At 45.2% G+C, this 24159-nt stretch overlaps 1 protein-coding gene across 2 annotated transcripts in view; it reads right to left on the bottom strand.

The window, feature by feature from the left end:
- Nucleotides 1-5475: 5475 nt before the first annotated feature.
- The window catches only part of LOC311105384 (Friend leukemia integration 1 transcription factor-like), a 35251-nt gene continuing 16567 nt past the window's right edge, over nt 5476-24159 (bottom strand). For both annotated transcript variants that reach the window (XM_084147528.1, XM_084147529.1), the window contains 5 exons: nt 19707-19775; nt 9116-9175; nt 8687-8746; nt 8489-8536; nt 5476-8120 (listed from right to left, as the gene is read on the bottom strand). In XM_084147528.1, the coding sequence (XP_084003654.1) occupies nt 7591-8120; nt 8489-8536; nt 8687-8746; nt 9116-9175; nt 19707-19775 (767 nt within the window). In that variant the 3' untranslated portion in view covers nt 5476-7590. The remainder of the gene's footprint in view (nt 8121-8488; nt 8537-8686; nt 8747-9115; nt 9176-19706; nt 19776-24159) is intronic.

Raw genomic sequence — 24159 nt, 5'->3', positions numbered from 1 at the left:
AGCGTCTTCACCACTGTCCGTGGCCTACACTATCCACCAGCCAGCTCTAGCTCTAGCCTGGACAATTCGTCAGCCAGTCTGCACAGCGTGCTATCGACCCAGCGTGCTATTGACCCAGAGCTTATTGGACTTTCTGCCGGAATCACTGGACCCTAGCGCCGGATCATCGCAACCAGCTAGCTAGCTGCAACCTGTTGTTGGCTGATTACCATTGCCCTATAGCAAGCACCAGTTAGCCTTGAGCTAGCCTCAGGCCCATCTCCCGGCTATCTACCTCTCTGTCAACCGGACGGGACCTCCTAGTGTTGACACTGAGCCCCGCCGATCCAACACGACTGGTCTGCCGACGAAATAGTCTGATGTGGTTTCAACAGGCTTCCCGTTGCGACGACCACGAAGATCCATCTGCCAGCCCCGGCCCGCTAGCACACGCAAACTACAACTGTGCTCCCTGCTAGCTGTGCTGAAGCACCAATTTGAACTGCTCTCGGACTCACATATTGCTGCACAGCTGATGTCTGCTGGACTGTTCCTTTACACGGTACCCTGTCCTGTTTATTCTGTTTAGCCTTAGCCCAAACGTTATCGCTATTTCCAGTTGTTGTCTTAGCTCTCTCTAATAACACCTGTGACTGCTTTATGCCTATCTCCCATGTCAATTATGCCTTGCCTATTGCTGTTTGGGTTAGTTCTTATTATACAATTTCACTGTAGAACCCCTAGTCCCTCTCAAACTGCCTCAAATAGTTCCTTTGTTCCACCCCCCATACACGCCGAGACCGGCTCAATCGGTGCCTCCAGTGACGCTATCTCTTTCATTGTTACCCAATGCTTAGGGTTACCTGAACTGTACTCATATCCTTCCATATCCTTTTCTGTACATAATGCCCTGAATCTTTTCTACAACACCCGGAGAACTGCCCCCTTTATTCTATGTACCCAACGCACTAGAAGACCAGTTCTTAAAGCCTTTAGTCGTATCCTTATTCTAGTCCTCCTCTGTTCCTCTGGTGATGTAGAGGCTAACCCAGGCCCTGCAGCCCCCAGTATCACTCCTACTCCCCAGGAGCTATCATTTGTTGACTTCCGTAACCGTAAAAGTCTTTCTGCACGTAAATATCAGAAGCCTCCTTCCTAAGTTTGAGTTATTCACTGCGTTAGCACACTCCGCCAACCCTGATGTTCTAGCAGTGTCTGAATCCTGGCTTAGGAAGGCCACCAAAAATTCTGAAATTTCCATCCCCAACTATAACATTTTCCATCTAGATAGAACTGCCCCAGCTGTGCCCTGGACACCATATGTGAATTAATTGCCCCCCATCTATCCTCAGAGTTCGAATTGCTTGGTGACCTAAACTGGGATATGCTTAACACCCCGGCCATCCTACAATCTAAACTAGATGCCCTCAATCTCACACAAATTATCAACGAACATACCAGGTACAACCCTAAATCCGTAAACATGGGTACCCTCATAGATATCATCCTGACTAACTTACCCTCTAAATACACCTCCGCTGTCTTCAACCAGGATCTCAGCGATCACTGCCTTATTGCCTGCGTCCGTAACGGGTCCGCGGTCAAACGACCACCCCTCATCACTGTCAAACGCTCCCAAAAACACTTCAGCGAGCAGGCCTTCCTAATTGACCTGGCCCAGGTATCCTGGATGGATATAGATCTCATTCCGTCAGTAGAGGATGCCTGGTTGTTCTTTAAAAGTAATTTCCTCTCAATCTTAAATAAACATGCCCCATTCAAAAAATACAGAACTAAGAACAGATATAGCCCCTGGTTCTCCTCAGACTTGACTGCCCTTGACCAGCACAAAAACATCCTGTGGCGTACTGCATTAGCATCAAATAGCCCCCGCGATATGCAACTTTTCAGGGAAGTTAGGAACCAATATACACAAGCAGTTAGGAAAGCAAAGGCAAATTTTTTCAAACAGAAATTTGCTTCCTGTAGCACTAACTCCAAAAAGTTTTGGGACACTGTAAAGTCCATGGAAAATAAGAGCACTTCCTCCCAGCTGCCCACTGCACTGAGGCTAGGAAACACTATCACCACCGATAAATCTACAATAATCGAGAATTTCAACAAGCATTTTGCTACGGCTGGCCATGCTTTCCACCTGGCTACCACTACCCTGGCCACCAGCTCTGCACCCTCCGCTGCAACTTGCCCATGCCCCCCCCGCTTCTCCTTCACACAAATCCAGACAGCTGATGTTCTGAAAGAGCTGCAAAATCTGGACCCCTACAAATCTTCTGGGCTAGACAATCTGGACCCTTTCTTTCTAAAACTAGCCGCCGAAATTGTCGCAACCCCTATTACTAGCCTGTTCAACCTCTCTTTCGTAACGTCTGAGATCCCCAGAGATTGGAAAGCTGCCGCGGTCATCCCCCTCTTCAAAGGGGGTGACACTCTAGATCCAAACTGTTACAGACCCATATCCATCCTGCCCTGCCTTTCAAAAGTTTTTGAAAGCCAAGTCAACAAACAGATCACCGACCATTTCGAATCCCACCGTACCTTCTCCGCTATGCAATCCGGTTTCCGAGCTGGTCATGGGTGCACTTCAGCCACGCTCAAGGTCCTAAACGATATTATAACCGCGATCGATAATAGACAGTACTGTGCAGCCGTTTTCATTGACCTGGCCAAGGCTTTCGACTCTGTCAACCACCGCATTCTTATTGGCAGACTAAATAGCCTTGGTTTCTCAAATGACTGCCTCGCCTGGTTCACCAACTACTTCTCAGATAGAGTTCAATGTGTCAAATCGGAGGGCCTGTTGTCTGGACCTATGGCAGTCTCTATGGGGGTGCCACAGGGTTCAATTCTTGGGCCGACACTTTTCTCTGTGTATATCAATGACGTCGCTCTTGCTGCTGGTGACTCTCAGATCCACCTCTACGCAGACGACACCATTTTGTATACATCTGGCCCTTCATTGGACACTGTGTTAACAAACCTCCAAACGAGCTTCAATGCCATACAACACTCCTTCAGTAGCCTCCAACTGCTCTTAAACACTAGTAAAACTAAATGCATGCTCTTCAACCGAACGCTGCTTGCACCCGCCCACCCGACTAGAAACACTACTCTCGACGGGTCTGACCTAGAATATGTGGACAACTACAAATATCTAGGTGTCTGGTTAGACTGTAAACTCTCCTTCCAGACTCACATTAAGAATCTCCAATCCAAAGTTAAATCTAGAATCGGTTTCCTATTTTGCAACAAAGCCTCCTTCACTCATGCTGCCAAACATGCCCTCGTAAAACTGACTATCCTACCGATCCTTGACTTCGGCGATGTCATTTACAAAATAGCCTCCAACACTCTACTCAGCAAATTGGATGTAGTCTATCACAGTGCCATCTGTTTTGTCTCCAAAGCCCCATATAATACCCACCAATGTGACCTGTACGCTCTTGTTGGCTGGTCCTCACTACATATTCGTCGCCAAACCCACTGGCTCCAGGCCATCTATAAATCACTGCTAGGCAAATCCCCGCCTTATCTTAGCTCATTGGTCACCATAGCAACACCCACCCGTGGTCTGCGTTCCAGCAGGTATATCTCACTGGTCATCCCCAAAGCCAACACCTCCTTTGGCCGCAATTCCTTTCAGTTCTCTGCTGCCAATGACTGGAACAAATTGCAAAAATCTCTGAAGCTGGAGACACTTATCTCCCTCACTAACTTTAAGCATCAGTTGTCAGAGCACCTTACCGATCACTGCACCTGTACACAGCCCATCTGAAATTAGCCCGCCCAACTACCTCATCCCTATATTGTTATTTATTTTGCTCATTTGTACCCCAGTATCTCTATTTGCACATCTTCTCTTGCACATCTATCATTCCAGTGTTAATACTAATTGTAATTATTTTGCACTATAGCCTATTTATTGCCTTACCTCCATAACTTGCTACATTTGCACACACTGTATATATATGTATTTCTGTTGTATTTTTGACTTTGTTTTGTTTTACCCCATATGTAACTCTGTGTTGTTGTTTTTATCGCACTGCTTTGCTTTATCTTGGCCAGGTCGCAGTTGTAAATGAGAACTTGTTCTCAACTGGTTTACCTGGTTAAATAAAGGTGAAAAAAAAAAAAAAAAAAAATTTGTGTCACTGGCTGGTGGTAAGCTTTCTTGACTTGGACATACATTTTTGCCAACGCATGGCTAACCTTTGTTTAAGCAGCTAAACAGCTGCTTTTAGCGAAAATGTGTTTGGAGTTACCTTTTTTTTCTTGCTAATAGGCTATGTTAGAGCTTATACTGTACGTTCTCTTCCAATTACAATGTGGGGAGGTCAAAATAATGAAAAACTATCGACCAAATTTATTAATTTTAAAATGTTAATTACTTCTCCCTGCCATTATCATTCACGTGATGATAAGACAAGACATGTGAAAAAAACAACGTTGTTAACATATGGGCAAGAAAAGGTTGAAGACCCCTGATCTAGGGTGATTAACACAGTGAGGTCGTCAATCGCATTGAACAGTACCAGCCACACGGTGGCGACAGAGAAGCGCTTTTCCCCATTGGCGATGTGCAGGACTGCAATTGTTGATATTAAAAGTGGTATGGGATGGACGGTATGGATGAGACCTCTGTTTAATGGGATACAATAAATGTTTTATCATGCCCAGGCTATTTCACAACCGTTTAAAATCCATGCAGATAATCAAGGCTTTCAATGGACATCACATAAAAAATTTGATATGGAAACTTATAGCCTGATGAGACCTGCATTGTTTGGCCGACTGACATGATACATCGATAAATGAGTATGACAGTATAGGATAGGAAAGTGTTTCTCTCTCCTCTCTCTCTCTCACACACGTGCACGCGCGCACACCCGCACGCTCTGTTATTTTGTACGACTCAATTGTATGTAGGCTAATGGCGGTATACTGAATACCTTTCTGTAAATAAACACACACCTGAATAATCTATAATAACAAGAAGACAAAGGGCTCTCCTCCCATCTATGTACCTCTCAAGTTGTGAAGAAATCACAACATACCCTTCTGAGGCTCTTACATAACACCCCATCATCCCCAGTAGTCATCTGACATTGTTAGCACAGGTACTGGGACTTGGGTCGATGGGTGGTGTCATTATAGAGTATATAATAAACATCAGAGAAACCTATAAAGTATTTCCTGTTACAATGTCTTCTCCAGAGGAAATGTATTTTCTCATCAAATAATTTTGTATAACACTGAAATGATCAAAATGAATGAAATTGGATTATAGGCCAGTTGAAATGGCTAGTAACGATGATTAAGTATTGATTGAAACAGGGCTACACATTAACTCGATTTCTTATAGTGATGCAGATAAAAGGAAAAATATGAAAATGATGGATTTCATGATGTTGTAACTTTGCCTAGTAGCTAAAGATCAGTATCCTACTTTCTGGCAGACAATGGACCAACAGAAGTAAATATGTTCAGAAGTAAAAACTTTTATTTTGTCCAATTTTTTTCCTATAAAAAAGCCCTTTTTCAAAAGTTAGTACTTAATACATGGCAGGAATTACAATAATAATAAAATGGTTAATTGCAAAATGACATTTATATGTTTAATATCCAAAATACATTGCATATACGAAGTAGCACAGTTCCCCTTTCATTGAACATTACTGTTAATGAGAGGTGGATGTAAAGGGTACATTTTAGATTATTACCTTCATGCTACATTTAACAAATTCCCTTTAGTTCACACCTCTAAAGCAATGGAGCTTCAAGAGATGCTTGCTGTGAATATTAGGGGTGTCTGTGCTCATTTGCATAATATACCTGGCCAATTTAAAGGCACAGACAAAAGCTGGCAATTTCTGGGCGGTTGGCTTAATGATATGAGACATTGCAAGTATTGTTGGCCTATTTTAGAATTGAAAGCAACCATAATCATGGTATATACAGAATAACAGATTTACTATAAGTATAGGATTATGATTCAAGCAGGCATTTGTGGTTTTTGGTAATAACTAGCTAGAACAAATATTGTGTTCACTGCAAGGCACTGAGGTCATTACAAATTGAATTTCAGAAAACTAAAAAAAAAACTGCCCAAATGTACAGATATAAAACGTAAAAAAATGTTGAACATACTACATATCAGTAACGGACTTAACAATGTTTGCATTTTTGACCGAGGTCAACTCGTATTAATTCTCTTGACTTTTTAAAACTGTGTCACATATGAAAATAACTCCGCATAATTTATACAGTAAGTTGCTTTAATGCCTAGTTGACCAATGTTTACAAAATAATAGAAAATAGGTCTGACGAACGCACAGCATTCGCGAATCTGAGGATTTCTCTGTTTTCATCCTTTCTTACTCTACTGGTTTTGTTCTTTATTTAGTAAACCATTTATTTTCATGAAGTACTGAGACAAGTCCAGATTCAGCTGTTTAAATACACTTGTTTCTTTCATACAATACATTTTAAACATCTGAAAATGCACGTTTTGAAATGGCAGTGCTGTATGAATGCACAGAGACAGTTAGATGAGGGTTGACATGACATGACATAGTGCTATGGTAAGTCACTCTGTGTCGACACTTGCCAAGGCCTGGACAGAAGAGGAAGAGACCACCATAAGACACGCAGCTCTTCTAGAAACATCTGTGATTGTCAAATTGAGAATGTGTTCCATGGACCAGAGGGCATTCACATTAATAATGACTTGGTCCAACAAAACATCTGGGAATGGAACGAACCAACGGCTGAAGAGGACAAACAGCATAGTTCCTATAACAACAGCCAACCGGTGTGTGGCACCCTGAAAACATAGCTACAGCGCTTCACTTCCAATTCTGGTCTCCAACTCACCTACTTCCAGTTTGGAGGATAAATTAAGTGTGAATCAATGGCGTATTCCAGTTGCCAACATTTCATTTTCATTCAGTGCTGAGAAGTCCTTTTATTTGGAGCCCTACCTCCACAGTTCCAGATGACTCTCCACACACTGTTAACAGAACATGAGACAGATGGACATGATGTTGATCTGAGACCCTCATACAGGACTGGAACGAGGAACAAGGCAGGAGCTTACCATATAAGGGAAATGTAGATTGAGACCCATAGAGAATGGGTCCATGTCTGTGATCAGGAACAAATTAGGTATGAGAGCCTCTATGGTCACTCAATAAGGCTGCATCTGTGTGGGTAACCGTGTCCAGATTTTGGGGGGCTCTGAACTGGCCCATGGGTGCTGCTTACAGGGGACAGAAAGGCAGAAAAAACACAGACGCACTGTTACGCACATCAAAAACACTAAACAAAACAAACATGGAAACACTCTTGTCTTGTAAATAAGTAGTACTCCATTTGGATCACAGCATCCAGTTTTTTTTTTTATCCTTCAAAGATTCCTTCAGTTAGCTTCCTTCATTTTGCCAGTTAAGAGCAGACTTTGGGTTGAGGCGGAGAATCCCCCTTTCTCTCGGTCTTAGTTGGTTTGGTTTCATTGTGGTTTCAGGTCAGCGCTGGTGGGTTTGGTTGGAGGAAGAGGAGGGAAGGTTGGGGGAAGACGTCACGGTGCAGTGGGGTTTAGTAGTAACTGCCCAGGTGGGAGGGCACGTGGGAGTTGGGGTGGCGGGGGACGCTGTGGTTGGGGTAGATGCCCCCTGTAGGGGAGCTCCAGTACGGAGCGGTGGGTCCAAAGAAGTTAGAAGAGGTGACGGGCATGGAGGGAGGGTGTGGGGACACGAAGTTGACCTTCTGCTGGTGGGCATGGTAGGAGGGCACGTATGCCAGGTCCGAGGGGTACTTGTACATGGAGGACTCGGTGGGGTGGGGCTGCAGGGCCTGGGCGATACCGTGGAAGTCAAACTTGTAGGCGTAGCGCTTGCCGTGCACCTTGGTCATGATGTTCTTGTCATAGTAGTAGCGCAGGGCGCGGCTCAGCTTGTCGTAGTTCATGTTGGGCTTGCTCTTCCTCTCGCCCCAGCGACGCGCCACCTCGTCCGGGTCCGTCATCTTGAACTCTCCGTTGGTGCCCTCCCAAGTGATGCAGCCGGCATTGGCGCTGTCTGACAGGAGCTCCAGCAGGAACTGCCACAGCTGGATCTGTCCTGAACCTGACCAGGAAACACACACACACACACACACACACACACACACACACAGACACACACACACACACACACACACACACACACACACACAGACACACACACACACACACAGACACACACACACAGGTAAAATCAACAGCTGTTCTATCCCTGAACAACTAACAGTCCATTGATCAAAGACCCATAACTCATTATGTACTTACTGAATACTGCAGTAAAGTAGAATGCCAATGTGCACAATTCTCAGCAGATAAAAAAATTCTGTGACTATTTTACAGAGAAATCTACCAGGGCCATAATGAAGCAATGTAGGTTGAGAATGTAGTTTACATCTGATATATGATTGGTCTCATACATCCTCCTGAACCTACCTGGGTTGGCCAGTCGACTGCTGGTGGGCCCCAGGATCTGGTAAGGATCTGTGGAGAGAGAGAGAGAGGGGTCTGTTAGTCTGTAACTATCACTATACATTAGGCTGATACTCATCCAGATGGGTGTAACCCACCGTGGCTGTCTTAGGTGGAATGCACACACATGATGGAAGGAATGAGCAGGGTGAAATACATTACCTGGCTGAGGTCTGGGCTGTTCAGTGGATTTGGACACGTTCTGTGTGACCACAGGTGAGCCTGAAGAGGGAGAAGTTAGGAAGGGAAAGAAGGAAAGAAACAGGAGGGAGGAAAGCCAGTTGGGCGGTCATGGATAAATCACGGTACACATCTTAATGGCACTTCAGCCCCATTCCAAAGAAAACAGCCCAATAACTGGTGGCTAGGGTAAGTGCTTAAAGTTCACAGATTTCAGGGTTGACGACTGAGGATTTAATCATTGGTGGTCTGCCTTGCGTGCTTAGGTTGAGTGTGGGCTCTCACACGTATCACTATGAGCTAGGGAAGAATGTATGTGATGATGCGTGATGGGTAGGACCATATCCTAATTCCTTGTGTGGTTTGGCTACAAGTCTTTCTCCGACTCAGTAAAGCAAAAAGCATGCTTACCTTTCCCACTGTGCATGTTGTTCGACCATCCAGTCCGTCGTACAGCATCATATGAGGGGTCTGAGAAGTAGAGAGAGAGAGAGAAAGAGAGATTTGTCAACATTAAACACTCTACTGCACTTCCTAACATTTAATATTGGAGTATTGCATTTATTTTTCCTATAGACGGTTGACTGACATCGTCACGAAATTGATGCACACACGCATCGATGAGGCAGAAGGCCGTGTGGTGTTAAGACTCTGAATGGTCAGATAGCTAGCAACAATTACATGAAGGTGCTGTGTGGGGTATCGTAGGTGGCTCGTTTTAACTTGATGTATCTTGTTTAAAAAAAAAAATATATATATATATATATATTAAAACATACAATCTACCTGCAGTGAAGCCACTCAACATTTACATTACATTCAGTCATCTAACAGACTCCCATCCAGAGCGACCCACAGCAGCAAGGCCATCTGTATGCGTTTGAGTGCATGTGTGGCACTATTTACATGTGTGTATATGTGTGTCCGTGCGTGTGCACGTGTGCGTTTGAATGCGAGTGTGTGTATATGCATGTGTACACTCATACAAGCACATGTACGGCATCAGCCTCAGGAAAACAGGCATTGGATGTAACAGTGTTCCCCCTAAGTTTCATTCAAACATACTTTATTTTGACTTTATTTTTGACCGTCATTCTATCCCCCGTCCAGCAACTCCACTCCCACTTGTCTCCAGTTCCACATCCCAACCCTCAGTTTCCCTCAGCCCATCCCACCTATCTCTGCTGGCCACCCTCTTCGGATTTCTACGCGCCATATATCTTTCAACTATGCTGTGATGTTTAACATACAATTTGAATCTATCTAATCAAATAGAATCCACAGATTGCGAGTTGAAGATAAATAATTTTACTAAGAGTATTAGTATATTAGTAATTGACTGACCAGGTCTCTCCAGATCTCCCAACAATGCTATTTTAGATTAAAGTTATGCTTTTTCAGCCATTCCTGAACCTGAGACCAGAAACAGGCTACCTGTGGGCAATACCAGAACAAATGTTGTATCTTGTAATTGATACCATGTCTTGCTTTGAGGTGTTTTGACATGTCATGTCTATGCTAATATGGCTAAAACTAACTGTAACAATGTTTTTTGAGAGACAACGAGTGCTCATTGTACAAATGTATTTATGTTTTCAATAAACTTTGGAGACTAAATATAGTTGACATGTTGTCAACAATCTAGGCTAACCCAATCTATTTTGCCCCATGGTTGCGCACACATTGGTTTTGTTGCTAAACAACCAAGCAGCCTATACACGAGTGGGAAATAAACTGATTCTAGCTTGAGAACATGAACCCTCTACTTCATCTCATAATATACACTAGTCCTGAATTAAAAAGGGGTAGTGGCTCTTTTCGATATGTGGCTGTGTATGTTCTTGGCTGTACTCTCTACTTCCCCACCTGCAAGTGAACCCATCTCAGGAACACAACTTGGCTTTATACAAGCAACAAGATTGTCAAGGAAATAAGGCAGAGGAGTGATGCCAAGAGCCGGCTATAAAAAGGTTTGCCTGCCTATCCAAGCCCTGTCCAAGAAACCCTGTGCAGCAGGATATCTGGCCCAGGTGATGTGGGTTTATCTGGCATACAACTATGTCTCAAAACTAGAGGAACCAACAAGATGTCTTCGATAAAATGACAGTTTCACGTTTGCGAGGTTCCCAACTGATTGAATGCGGTCTGGGCACCTGGATTGCTACCAGTTGTAATCAATCTCCTTGAAGTGCAGATAAAACAGGATGTATATTTTCGCCATCAAGGCATCAAAAGCAGTACTGCACATTCCCATCTAAATTGAAAGTACGTGCAATTTCACCTTCATTTGGCTGGCAACGACTATAGCACCCCTGACAGTTAGCTTTGTTACCAGCTAAGACTGTACCACATGCAGAGAGTCACCAGACAGGAGGAGATATAACAGCCAGTGAAGGAAGACACATATCTAACAGATATAATATCCCACTAGTCTTACATATAGCCGATGTAATGTCCTACTAATATAACATATAGCCGATGTAATGTCCTACTAATATAACATCTCACCGATATAATGTCCTACTAGTTTTACATCTAACCAATATAATGTCCCACTAGTTTTACATCTAACCAATATAATGTCCTGCTAATATAACATCTAACCGATATAATATCCCACTAGTCTTACATATAGCTGATGTAATGTCCTACTAATATTACATATAGCTGATGTAATGTCCTACTAATATTACATTTGCTGATGTAATGTCCTACTAATATTACATATAGCTGATGTAATGTCCTACTAATATTACATATAGCTGATGTAATGTCCTACTAATATTACATATAGCTGATGTAATGTCCTACTAATATTACATATAGCTGATGTAATGTCCTACTAATATTACATATAGCTGATGTAATGTCGTACTAGTCTTCCATCATGTTATAATGACTATATTAATCCTTTTAATGTGTCAATTCTCATGATGTCACCACTGTTTTTATGTTTGGTCACATAAGTGGTGCTCATATAAGCCCCTGCTGAGCTCAACATGCAATTAAGAGACACAGCAGGTGTCTAACGTGAAGACGTAAGGCTCTAAATCGTAGTGTGTGTGTGTGTGTGTGTCTGTGTGTCACGCTACATATACAGCCAATGGGACAGCTAGAACTTAACATGCTTCACTGTGGTGATACAGACACCCTTCTATTACAGGAGGTCTTGACACAACTAACCTTCCAACACCACATAATGTGGCTCCTTCTGACTCATCAGTAACCTCAGCATCTACAACTGGTTGAGATCCAGGTCATGGCTTCTCTAAACATTATCCAACACTGCCCTCTTGTGGTCAGAAACATGCCATTTCTTATAAAACAAACATTTGGAAATGCAGACCTTCCACTGGTTTACTTCAACCAACATTGAATAAATCAAAACGCATGTCCACTTTAGTGTTGAGTACTTCTCAAACCACAAACATGACTCAAAGCTGTAACAGAAAAAAACACCCTGGCTTTGTAGGAAGCAATGTCACTAGAAAGTGTTTTATTGTCTAACATTAATTATACATCTACAATTACAATTGTAACTTATTTCCTTTTGCTCATGTGTGTTTGTGCTTTATAAAACCGTCCTTCAGCAGAAACTTGCATTTTAAACTCTGAACCCCAGAGTTGGCTCAATGGGCCCGAACCTGGAAGAACTAAACAAAGAGTGGGCCTCTCTTTTCTCTCTCTGTCGGATGGACCTGGGGTGGGTAGGATGAAGGGAGCTGGGTGGAGTGGTAGAGAGAGAGGGGGAGGGAGAAGACAGAGAGAGAGAGAGAGAGAGAGAGAGAGAGAGAGAGAGAGAGAGAGAGAGAGAGAGAGAGAGAGAGAGAGAGAGAGAGAGAGAGGGATAATGAATTGAATTGAATTGAGATAGAAGAGAGTGAGAGAGAGACAGCGAGTGAGAGAGAGAGAGACAGAGAGCGAGCGAGCTAGGAATAACAGTTGGGCGGCCGGGGCTCAGTAGAGGCTGTCAGGTCCAATCTGCAGTGGGCTGGTGGTAGTCTAGGAGCAACGACTGGGGGAGAGTCCTAGGAGAGTTGCGTTTCCTGCCTGCCTCGCCTGCAGACAACCTCTCTTTGTTTTACTGCCTCTTTTTTCCCCTCTCCCGTCCCCCCTCCTCTGCGAAAAAACACACAGGGGCTACCTCCTTCCAAGAGAAGGGTCACAAACAGAAGGGGGGGAGAGAGAGAGAGAGAGAGAGAGAGAGAGAGAGAGAGAGAGAGAGAGAGAGAGAGAGAGAGAGAGAGAGAGAGAGAGAGAGAGAGAGAGAGAGAGAGAGAGAGAGAGAGAGAGAGAGAGAGAGAGAGAGAGAGAGAGAGAGAGAGAGAGAAAACCCAAGATACCCAGGCAGACGAAACACAACGTTGGAATTTGAAAAGAAAACAATAGCGTTGTATCCCGCTACTGTCTGATTTGGAGCAGAGGACGTGGTTGGATAGACTACGCTCAGCTCCACTATGTAGCCTTTTGACATGAGAGAGGGTCACATCCCTGCAATATCCTCATATTAAGGGTTCACCACTATAGACAGTGGGGAAGTTCCTATTCCTGATTCGATTAGGGTCCGAGTCAGACCAGAGGGGCATGGGTGGACATGAGACGTAAGTGAGGCACCATTCAGCAGAGGACAGGAGAGGAGAGGTGAGGAGAAGTGAGGAGAGGAGAGGTGAGGAGAAGTGAGGAGAGGAGAGGAGAGGAGAGGAGAGGAGAGGAGAGGAGAGGAGAGGAGAGGAGAGGAGAGGAGAGGAGAGGAGAGGAGAGGAGAGGAGAGGAGAGGAGAGGAGAGGAGAGGAGAGGAGAGGAGAGTACTAGTCAGTTGCACAACTGAATGCATTCAACTGAAATGTGTCTTCCACATTTAACCCAAACCCCTCTGAATCGGAGAGTTGCAGGGGGCTGCCTTAATCGACATCCACGTCATTGGCGCCGGGGAGCAGTTGCTGTGGGGGTTAACTGCCTTGCTCAAGGGCAGAAGAGGAGACGAGAGGGGAGGACAGGGTACGAAAGGAGAAGAGAGGAAAGGAGAAGAGATGATAGGAGAGGGGGCAGCCAGGCAGACAGACTGGGAAGGACGACCAGAGTCCAGATGAGCACACCAGGTCAGGGACACAGTCAGCCATGCAAACTCAACAGACACCACAAAAAGTATGGCACGTCAGAGCCCCTCTCCCTCTTTTTCCAGGCCCTCTCTGAGTGGAGCCAGTTTCCACTCTAGGCTGGGGTGTGGTGCAATGCTCGCTCCTGGGAGACTTGACTGCAGACCAGCTATTCAAAACAAGGGCTGGGCACCAGCGAGAGAGAAGTCTAGTCATGGACTGCTTTTAACCCAAAGTCTCAGCCAAAGACACAGACTCAGACAGAGCATGGCTTTTTATACTGTATGCAGGTGCTTTAAAAGCCATCTGTGTGAGAAAGGAAAAGAGCTGACAATATGAGGAAGAGGCAGCTGCCAAGCTTTAGCAGACACAATGGACATACAATGGATAGAGTACTGTACGTATGCCTGGCTATACAACCAATGTAAATCAGCAGTCCTCCACTTGGGAGGCCATAGAAGGAAAGATAAAAGACAAAGAATTAAGCCCATCAATATCTAAAGCTTCCCTCTCTGTGACCACTGAGGAGCCATGTGGTAAATCACTGAATCTCCAAACTATCTCCCTGTACCCTTTAGCTCAACACACATGCAAGCAAGCACATGAACACACACACACAAACGCACTCACACACACCCACACTTTTCATGGCTGCTGCATTCCATGTTTTATAAGATCACTTTTATTCATAACATTGCTTTTTACATCAGACAGTCTGGAAAAGATTTGGAGGTCTCCTGCTGAATAATGGTGCTTACTATACCCTGAGAGAGCTGAGATGGTATGTGACCCATTTCTACAGGCAATATGACTGTGAACATCTGGTGTTAGAAAGTTGATAGAAGTCTCAATGCTGGCATTTCTTGAAGCAAAAGGCTTTTATGGAATTTGGGCTGTGACTGAGTTTGTATTAGGAGAAGAAGGAGCACTGTTATTTGGTAGCCTATAATAGAAATCACTTCTCTGTGTTGGGGAAATGGTGTTGAGGGGAGTTGACCTGCTGGATCTGCCAGTCTAAATACCTGCCACTGAGAACCAGGAAGAAGGGGTCAGAAGTGACACTGCAGAATCTTATTGATCGTGTCTATTGTCTTTTGTCAATGTCTATTGTCTAAAAAAAACTAAATAAAATTGTACAAAAAAAATGAATGTTATCGAGCATGCCCATTGGCCTGATGATATGAACCAGGGTGAGAACAGTGTAACTCATCGGTGGAATAGAGGGGCATGTTGAACATTTATCAGCCTAGTTTCTTCCTCTCTCCCCAGCTAGATACGCCCTTTTCCTGTGAGCCAGACTATCAGTGTTATTGCAGCCTGTTCTCATGTACTGTATGTGGTGGTGACTTCACAGTCCACATGTAAAGGATATGTACCTCATCTCACAGGCACTAATACAGGCTTAGGCGGGTCTGACGCACCAAGTCTGGAACCAACAGGATCCTGAACAGCTTCTACTCCTAAACCATAAGACTGATAAATGGTTAGTTAAATAGTTAACCAATCAGCTATCCGGACTATCTGCATTGACTCTTTTTGCACTTATTTTTTTAACTCATAACATACGCTAGTGCTACTGTTTACTATCTGTCACTTTATTCCTAGTTACAGTGCAATCGGAAAGTATTCAGACCCCTTGACTTTTTCCACATTTTGTTACGTTACAGCCTTATTCTAAAATTGATTAAATCGTTTTTTTTCTTCATTAATCTACACACAATACCCCATAATGACAAAGCAAAAACAGGTTTTTAGACATTTTAGCACATTTATAAAAAGAAAAACTGAAATATCACATTTACATTAGCATTCAGACCCTTTACTCAGTACTTTGTTGAAGCACCTTTGGCAGCGATTACAGCCTTGAGTCTTCTTGGATATGACTCTACAAGCTTGGCACATCTGTATTTGGGGAGCTTCTCCCATTCTACTCTGCAGATCCTCTCAAGCTCTGTCAGGTTGGATGGGGAGCGCCTCTGCACAGCTATTTTCAGGTCTCTCCAGAGATGTTCGATCGGGTTCAAGTCTGTGCTCTGGCTGGGCCACTCAAGGACATTCAGAGACTTTTCCTGAAGCCACTCCTGCATTGTCATGGCTGTGTGCTTAGGGTCGTTGTCCTATTGGAAGGTGAACCTTCGCCCCAGTCTGAGGTCCTGAGCACTCTTAAGCAGGTTTTCATCAAGGATCTCTCTGTACTTTGCTCCGTTCATCTTTCCCTCGATCCTGACTAGTCTCCCAGTCCCTGCTGCTGAAAAACATCCCCACAGCATGATGCTGCCACCACCATACTTCACCGTAGGGATGGTGCCAGGTTTCCTCCAAATGTGACACTTGGCATTCAGGCCAAAGAGTTCAATCTTGGTTTCAGCAGACCAGAGAATCTTGTTTCTCATGGTCTGAGAGTCCTTTAGGTGCCTTTTGGCAAACTCCAAGCGGGCTGTCATGTGCCTTTTACTGAGGAGTGGCTTCTGTCTGGCTACTCTACCATAAAGGCCTGATTGGTGGAGTGCTGCAGAGATGGAGCTCTGACAGAGTGACCATCGAGTTCTTGGTCACCTCCCTGACCAAGGCCCTTCTCCCCCGATTGCTCAGTTTGGCCGGGCTGCCAGCTCTACGAAGAGTCTTGTGGTTCCAAACTTCTTCCATTTAAGAATGATGGAGGCCACTGTGTTCTTGGGGACCTTTAATGCTGCAGAAATGTTTTGGTACTCTTCCCCAGATCTGTGCCTCGACACAATCCTGTCTCAGAGCTCTATGGACAATTCTTTCGACCTCATGGCTTGGTTTTTGCTCTGACATGCACTGTCAACTGTGGGACCTTATATAGACAGGTGTGTGCCTTTCCAAATCATGTCCAATCAATTGAATTTACCACAGGTGGAGTTGTAGGAACATCTGAAGGATGATAAATGGAAACAGGATGCACCTGAGCTCAATTTCGAGTCTCATAGCAAAGGGTATGAATACTTATGTAAATAAGGTATTTCTGTTTTTTATTTTAATACATTTGCAAAAGTTTTTAAAAACCTGTTTTCGCTTTGTCATGATGGGGTATTGTGTGTAGATTGATGAGGATTTGTATTTATTTAATCCATTTTAGAATAAGGCTGTAACGTAACAAAACGTGGAAAAAGTCTACCTCAGTTACCTCGTACCCGTGCACATCGACTCGGTACTGGTACCCCTTGTATATAGCCAAGTTATCGTTACTCATTGTGTATCTATTATTACTTTTATTATTATTATGTGTTTTACTTTTCAATTATTTCTCTATTTTCTTTCCCTCTGCATTGTTGGGAAAGGCCGTGAGTAAGCATTTCACTGTTAGTCCACACCTGTTGTTTACGAAGCACGTGACAAAACAAATGTGATTTGATTTGACAAATGCCAGTGCAAATGCTCATTAGCCAAGGTCTCCTCAGAAGACCTTAAAGACATTCAGAGATCTTTAGGGACCATAAAGTCACATTTTAGCTGTCTGCAAAAAACCCTATCCTCCAGACTGATCAGTTTATCTGATCGGAGAGAATGAACAAGCCTCATCAACACCAAACAACACAGAATGCTAACCTACATGCTATAACACTGAACAGTGCCCTTCACCGCTCAGTGTAACAGTTGCCCTCCCAAACCCACACAAATACACACATTAACCCCCCCAAAACCTTTCCTGCCCACCACCACGTGTTCCCTCTTAGATTGAGTCAAAGATTGAGTCAAAATTGTGACAACAAAAACAACTAATCTCCCTTTCTGTCTCCTTCTCTCTGTTTGCATTGTGGCTGAACCACCTGTCCTTTAAGTATTCCCCTCCACAAAAATGACCTTATTTAGACGTTCTATCTGAGCCCTCCACCCTATCCTCCTTTATCTCCTTCTGTGGATGGGGAGGTTAGCCACGGCATGCCTTTTGTTTTGCTAATTCCCTTCCATTCTAAGGTGGCCCTCGCTTTCCCCCATGTGCAGGTAGGCCATGAATAGCACAGACTGGGGTAGCGCTGCCTGGTATTATTCCCCTGTACAAAAGATGCACCTGTCAATAGCTGTGTCTCTGCTTGGTGCTGCCAGGACCTGGGCCTGTTGTCCTCTGTGGCAGCAGAGAGGGAACTGGCACTCACACTGAGACCGCCATGCGCTGAGGGGCTGGCAGACAGAGCGGAGCGTGCTACAGCTCTATTGTTTTGGCTAAATGATCATGCTAAATGAGAACTCTCTCTCTCTCTCTCTCTCTCTCTCTCTCAGCATATACAGTGAGGGAAAAAAGTATTTGATCCCCTGCTGATTTTGTACGTTTGCCCACTGACAAAGACATGATCAGTCTATAATTTTAATGGGAGGTTTATTTGAACAGTGAGACACAGAATAACAACAAAATAATCCAGAAAAACACATGTCAAAAATGTTATAAATTTATTTGCATTTTAATGAGGGCAAAACCCTTTTTAGTATTCACCGAGGTCAGACGTTTCTTGTAGTTGGCCACCAGGTTTGCACACATCTCAGGAGGGATTTTTTGTCCCACTCCTCTTTGCAGATCTTCTCCAAGACATTAAGGTTTCAAGGCTGACGTTTGGCAACTCTAACCTTCAGCTCCCTCCACAGATTTTCTACGGGATTAAGGTCTGGAGACTGGCTAGGCCACTCAAGGACCTTAATGTGCTTCTTCTTGAGCCACTCCTTTGTTGCCTTGGCCATGTGTTTTGGGTCATTGTCATGCTGGAATACCCATCCACGACCCATTTTCAATGCCCTGGCTGAGGGAAGGAGGTTCTCACCCAAGATTTGACGGTACATGGCCCCGTCCATCGTCCCTTTGATGCGGTGAAGTTGTCCTGTCCCCTTGGCAGAAAAACACCCCCAAAGCATAATGTTTCCACCTCCATGTTTGACGGTGGGGATGGTGTTCTTGGGGTCATAGGCAGCATTCCTCCTCCTCCAAACACGGCGAGTTGAGTTGATGCCAAAGAGCTCCATTTTGGTCTCATCTGACCACAACACTTTCACCCAGTTCTCCTCTGAATCATTCAGATGTTCATTGGAAAACTTCAGACGGGCCTCTATATGTGCTTTCTTGAGCAGGGGGACCTTGCGGGCGCTGCAGGATTTCAGTCCTTCACGGCGTAGTGTGTTACCAATTGTTTTCTTGGTGACTATGGTCCCAGCTGCCTTGAGATCATTGACAAGATCCTCCCGTGTAGTTCTGGGCTGATTCCTCACCGTTCTCATGATCATTGCAACTCCACGAGGTGAGATCTTGCATGGAGCTCCAGGCCGAGGGAGATTGACAGGTCTTTTGTGTTTCTTCCATTTGCGAATAATCACACCAACTGTTGTCACCTTCTCACCAAGCTGCTTGGCGATGGTCATGTAGCCCATTCCAGCCTTGTGTAGGTCTACAATCTTGTCCCTGACATCCTTGGAGAGCTCTTTGGTCTTGGCCATGGTGGAGAGTTTGGAATCTGATTGATTGATTGCTTCTGTGGACAGGTGTCTTTTATACTGGTAACAAGCTGAGATTGGGAGCACTCCCTTTAAGAGTGTGCTCCTAATTTCAGCTCGTTACCTGTATAAAAGACACCTGGGAGCCAGAAATCTTTCTGATTGAGATGGGGTCAAATACTTATTTCCCTCATTAAAATGCAAATCAATTCATAACATTTTTGACATGCGTTTTTCTGGATTCTTTTGTTGTTATTCTGTCTCTTACTGTTCAAATAAACCTACCATTAAAATCATAGACTGATCATTTCTTTGTCAGTGGTCAAATGTACAAAATCAGCAGGGGATCAAATACTTTTTTCCCCTCACTGTTCCTGGCTCTTTTCAATTCAGGAAACATAGTCCCCTATAAAAACACCTCTGAAATAGAAAACAGTTGCCCATATTTAACATTAATGCTGTCCTACCTTCTTTGGCAGCCAGGCGTGCAGACTGGTCCGTGTGAGATGGAGTGTTGTAGGATGATGATGAACTACCTGCAACACGCCAGATGGGCACAACGTCAGAGCTGTATGATCTCAAAGTTTACAGTTATCTGTGCATAGGGCAAGACAAATTAAAAATACTGGCTAATAGGTTATATAGTATAGTAATTCAAGTAATTAATTCTAATGATTCATTATTCATTATAAACTGAGTGTACAAAACATTTCCATGACATAGACTGACCAGGTGAATCCATGTGAAAGCTTTGATCCCTTATTGATGTCACCTGTTAAATCCACTTCAATCAGTATAGATGAAGGGGAGGAGACAGGTTAAAGAAGGATTTCTAAGGCTTGAGACAATTGAGACATGGATTGTGTATGTGTGCCATTCAGAGGGTAAGTGCCTTTGAACAGGGTATGGTAGTAGGTAGTAACACTGGCCAATAACCAGTAGGTGGCAGTAAGAAGATCTTTGATTACTGTAGATCTCAATTTCCTTTCATTTGAGATGCCTCTTAAAAGTATACCTAAAAACTGCCCATGGTACATGGTAAACAATCAATCCATTCTACCCAATAAAGAATTGACCCAGCAATATTTTAATATGTAATCCTTTAAACTCGGAATGCTGTGCTGAGTCAACAATTCCACCACAAACCTCCTGACTATTAAAGTCCAGAAACCAAGACTATTTATAATAGCATAATGGCTAGCTTTTCATTTTACCTTATGGAGCAGAACTGTGCTCTGCATTCCTCTGCTTACACAGGCACCCTGGGCGGCACCAAAACGCTCTCTTAACTTTAGCTGCAACTACGCATAAATCAGAGTGGAAAAACAGACCAAAAATGCACTGGGAAAATACCATTGCTACTACTACCATAGGGAGTGTACAATTTAAGACAAAGACTACTACTATGGGGAGTTGCTGGTTAGGAAGGAACTCTAGGAGCTTTTCTGAATGGGCAGGAGGAGATGGAGAGATGAATAACAGTATGGGCTACAGCTTGGGAATTGCCACAGCAAGGGGGGTGGCGGGAGGCGAGGGGCTCTACACACCTATCCCGCTCCACCCCACGCCACCCCCAAGGCTCTGGCCCTGGTTTGGACCTGGGGCCGGTGAACAGGGGAAGCATTATGTGAGGCAGGGTCCCTGCACAGCAATCAAACGCAGCTCCCCATACAAAAATTATTCCACACTCTCAGTGTAAGCGCACGGGGTAGGCACGGCACCGACCCATCCTCAGGGGGAGAGAGAGAGATGGGGTTAGGGTTAACTACTGCGTTCCACATGGGGGCCGCCCCAGACAGGCAGAGCTGCTGAGAAAACAGATTCAAAAGAGAACGCTGGGACCGCTATTCTAAGGAAGGGAGATAGAGAGAGCGAGAGAGAGAGAGAGAGCGAGGGAGTGAGAGAGAGCGAGAGAGAGAGGGAGAGCGAGGGAGAGAGGGAGAGCGAGGGAGATAGAGAGAGCGAGGGAGAGAGGGAGAGCGAGGGAGATAGAGAGAGCGAGGGAGAGAGAGAGAGCGAGGGACTGAGAGAGAGCGAGGGAGAGAGGGAGAGCGAGGGAGAGAGGGAGAGCGAGGGAGAGAGGGAGAGCGAGGGAGAGAGAGAGCGAGTGAGAGAGAGAGAGCGAGGGAGTGAGAGAGAGCGAGGGAGAGAGGGAGAGCGAGGGAGAGAGGGAGAGCGAGGGAGAGAGGGAGAGCGAGGGAGAGAGAGAGCGAGGGAGAGAGGGAGAGCGAGGGGGAGAGGGAGAGCGAGGGAGAGAGGGAGAGAGGGAGAAAGATAGAGAAAATGGGGAGCGCCAACACTGACACTTTGGGCGAGGGAGGCTTGGCCACACCGCCTATTTATTTGGACACACTCTTCCCCCTCGAAAACACTTCCCAGTAATCTGACTGCGCAGTGGGATGACTGGCTAATGTTCAGCCTCCTTCAACCGAGCCACATCTGCCCAGAGCACTGTTTTCTTTTCTTTCTTTTCTATGAATGATGACTCTTTAAAACGCCCCCTGCCCCTCCATCCTCCATCTTGACACACCATAATATTGACAGACATCCTTGTGAGATGGTTAGACGTCATTGACCTTTGCTGAGCCCTGGCCTGTTGTTGATCCTACCAAGCTAAAATCTGTACTACCCCCTCAAACATGTATACCATTTTCTCCATCAACAAACCCATCTCAAGCCCCACACCCCCTCAAACATGTACATACCCTTCTTTCCATCAACAATCTGAGGGGCACCCACCCAGGCGGTGAGGCCACTGCCCCTTAAAGGAGTCCTCGGAGACCCCACTCATTAGACTACATTAGCTCAGTTCCCTGACCAACCCAAACCAACCAGAGGTGCTGTGTAATGGTACCTAACAGCTAACAACAGAGGCAGCCAGGCCTCTGAGCCCCTCCACTGCAGTGCTAATCTGCCAATAGAAATAACTAATGCAGGGGGAGCTCCATAAAAACCTAAAAAGAAAAGGGGAGAGAGAGAGAGAGAGAGAGAGAGAGAGAGAGAGAGAGAGAGAGAGAGAGAGAGAGAGAGAGAGAGAGAGAGAGAGAGAGAGAGAGAGAGAGAGTAACTGGCTGCGAAGGAGAGAACTTCAGACCTCCTTTTCCTCTGCAGCCTTCAGCCCAGATGTTTATGGTCTGAATAAACTATTGAGGTCTTGAGAATGTCCCCACACTGGAGCGGGCTGCACCAGCAGCAGCAGTAGGATCAGCAGCAGAGGCAGCCCGGGAGGCTGGGAGCCCAGACTTATCACTCTGTAAATCCCTCCAGCCACAGTCAGCCACACAGAGCAGACCAGACCAGAGCAGGGACAGCTGGGAAAGAAAGCAATGCAGCTATTCTCCTATGGCACTCAATCAGAGCCACTTCAGGCTATTTCCACGCACTTCAATAAAAACTCCCACTCTTTCATTCCCTCTTTTTCTCTCTCTCCCCCCTTTCTCCTGTCTCTGTGTCTGAGGATACAATCTCTCCTTGTTGGAGGTTTCACTGTGCTGTGCTTGGTTCGTTCCAGCACATGTGGTATCAAACCGACCTACATGGGTGCAATAAAGCAAACAGTCCGCAGTCCCTCCCTGACAGACTAATTTGAACAAATTCTCAAATTGCGCCCCAAATTGAAAGCACATTGGAGAACAGGCGGCCATCGCATATAAAATCTGGATAAGTGACCAACAATGGGGCCAAAATAATGCACAGGCAACCACCCTTATTACTGTTCGCAGCTGGAGACAGAGATTCAGATATGTGCAGAATGCCTTGCTGGCATGTGCATTTATATGATATTCCTCCCTGTGTATGACTAAGAGTAAGCAGACAGGCGTGTTGTTTCTGTTAGCATACAGCCGCAGGGAGGGGAAATGTCCCTGCCCTGCTCTGGCCTACAGTGAACAAGCTTAATGACACTGAAGAATGTTAATCAGAGTTTCAATAAACAGACCCCAAAGTAACACACAATGTACACAGATGTGTATGAAATGATTCCAGCTCGTCGAGGGCGGACCGTCGTCGGGTTGGGAGGAGAGTGGAGAAGTGGAGGACGGGAGAGGGTGAGGCATCACACGGCCTGTAATCACTAAATACTTCCAGGGCCTGCCTCTCCCTCTCCCTCTGTATGTGTGTCTGAGTCGGAACCGAGAGCTCGGCCCCGCTCCAGCTCTCCTCGTGAGTGAAGCCAGAGGTCTGCGTTCTGGACGGGCTAGCTCATTGTCTGTGATTGTGTTTGTTTGTGCTGCAGGGGGAAAAGATCAGCTTCAGTTTCAAATCTGTGGCCCTGAGGTCAGGATAAACCCTGCCCTCTTCCGACATCGTGCCTTTACTAACACAGTTTCTCCCACCTCAACCCGAGCTCACCGCCCCGCGTTAATATACGCCCTAGTGCTGCTTATTTCTCAAAAGGCCTGCCACTGGTCAGCTAGGCACGGGACGAAAAAAGAGCATTTTTCTCCTGGCTTGGGAAGGGGTCCAAAGCAATTTCAATAGCCGAGCGGAAGATTCCGAAACATCTCTTCTGTTTCCAAAACACACAACAACTAAATCAAAAGAATCATGGCGGGGGGAGAGCCGCAGTGCAGGACGCCTAAGCCAGGCTAAGTCCCGCGGCAACCGTTCCTAATGAAAACTGCTCTGCGGAGAGGGAGAGGGCCCGGAGGCGGTCAGTCAGACACACAGAGCCTCCAGTCCATGCTGCATTGTAACACAATGGGGCTGTTATACTCACGGCAGTCATCCCCATTCCCTGAGCCCAGACGCCACGCACAGCACAGAGAAAACTGTTGTCACTCACAGAATAAAGTTCCCATTACATCACAGCAAGACCCATCACAATTTTTAGGAGAAACGTTAGAATTATTAACCATTAGGGGCTCCACCCAGCTCCATGTCATGACATTTTGTAGCTGCAGCTGCTATTCTTGCCATACA

Source organism: Coregonus lavaretus (assembly GCF_964263955.1).
Source record: "Coregonus lavaretus genome assembly, chromosome: 30".
Classification (NCBI taxonomy): Eukaryota; Metazoa; Chordata; class Actinopteri; order Salmoniformes; family Salmonidae; genus Coregonus; species Coregonus lavaretus.
The sequence above is the reverse complement of the archived record's forward strand: the minus strand, read 5'-3'. Positions and strand labels throughout refer to the sequence as shown.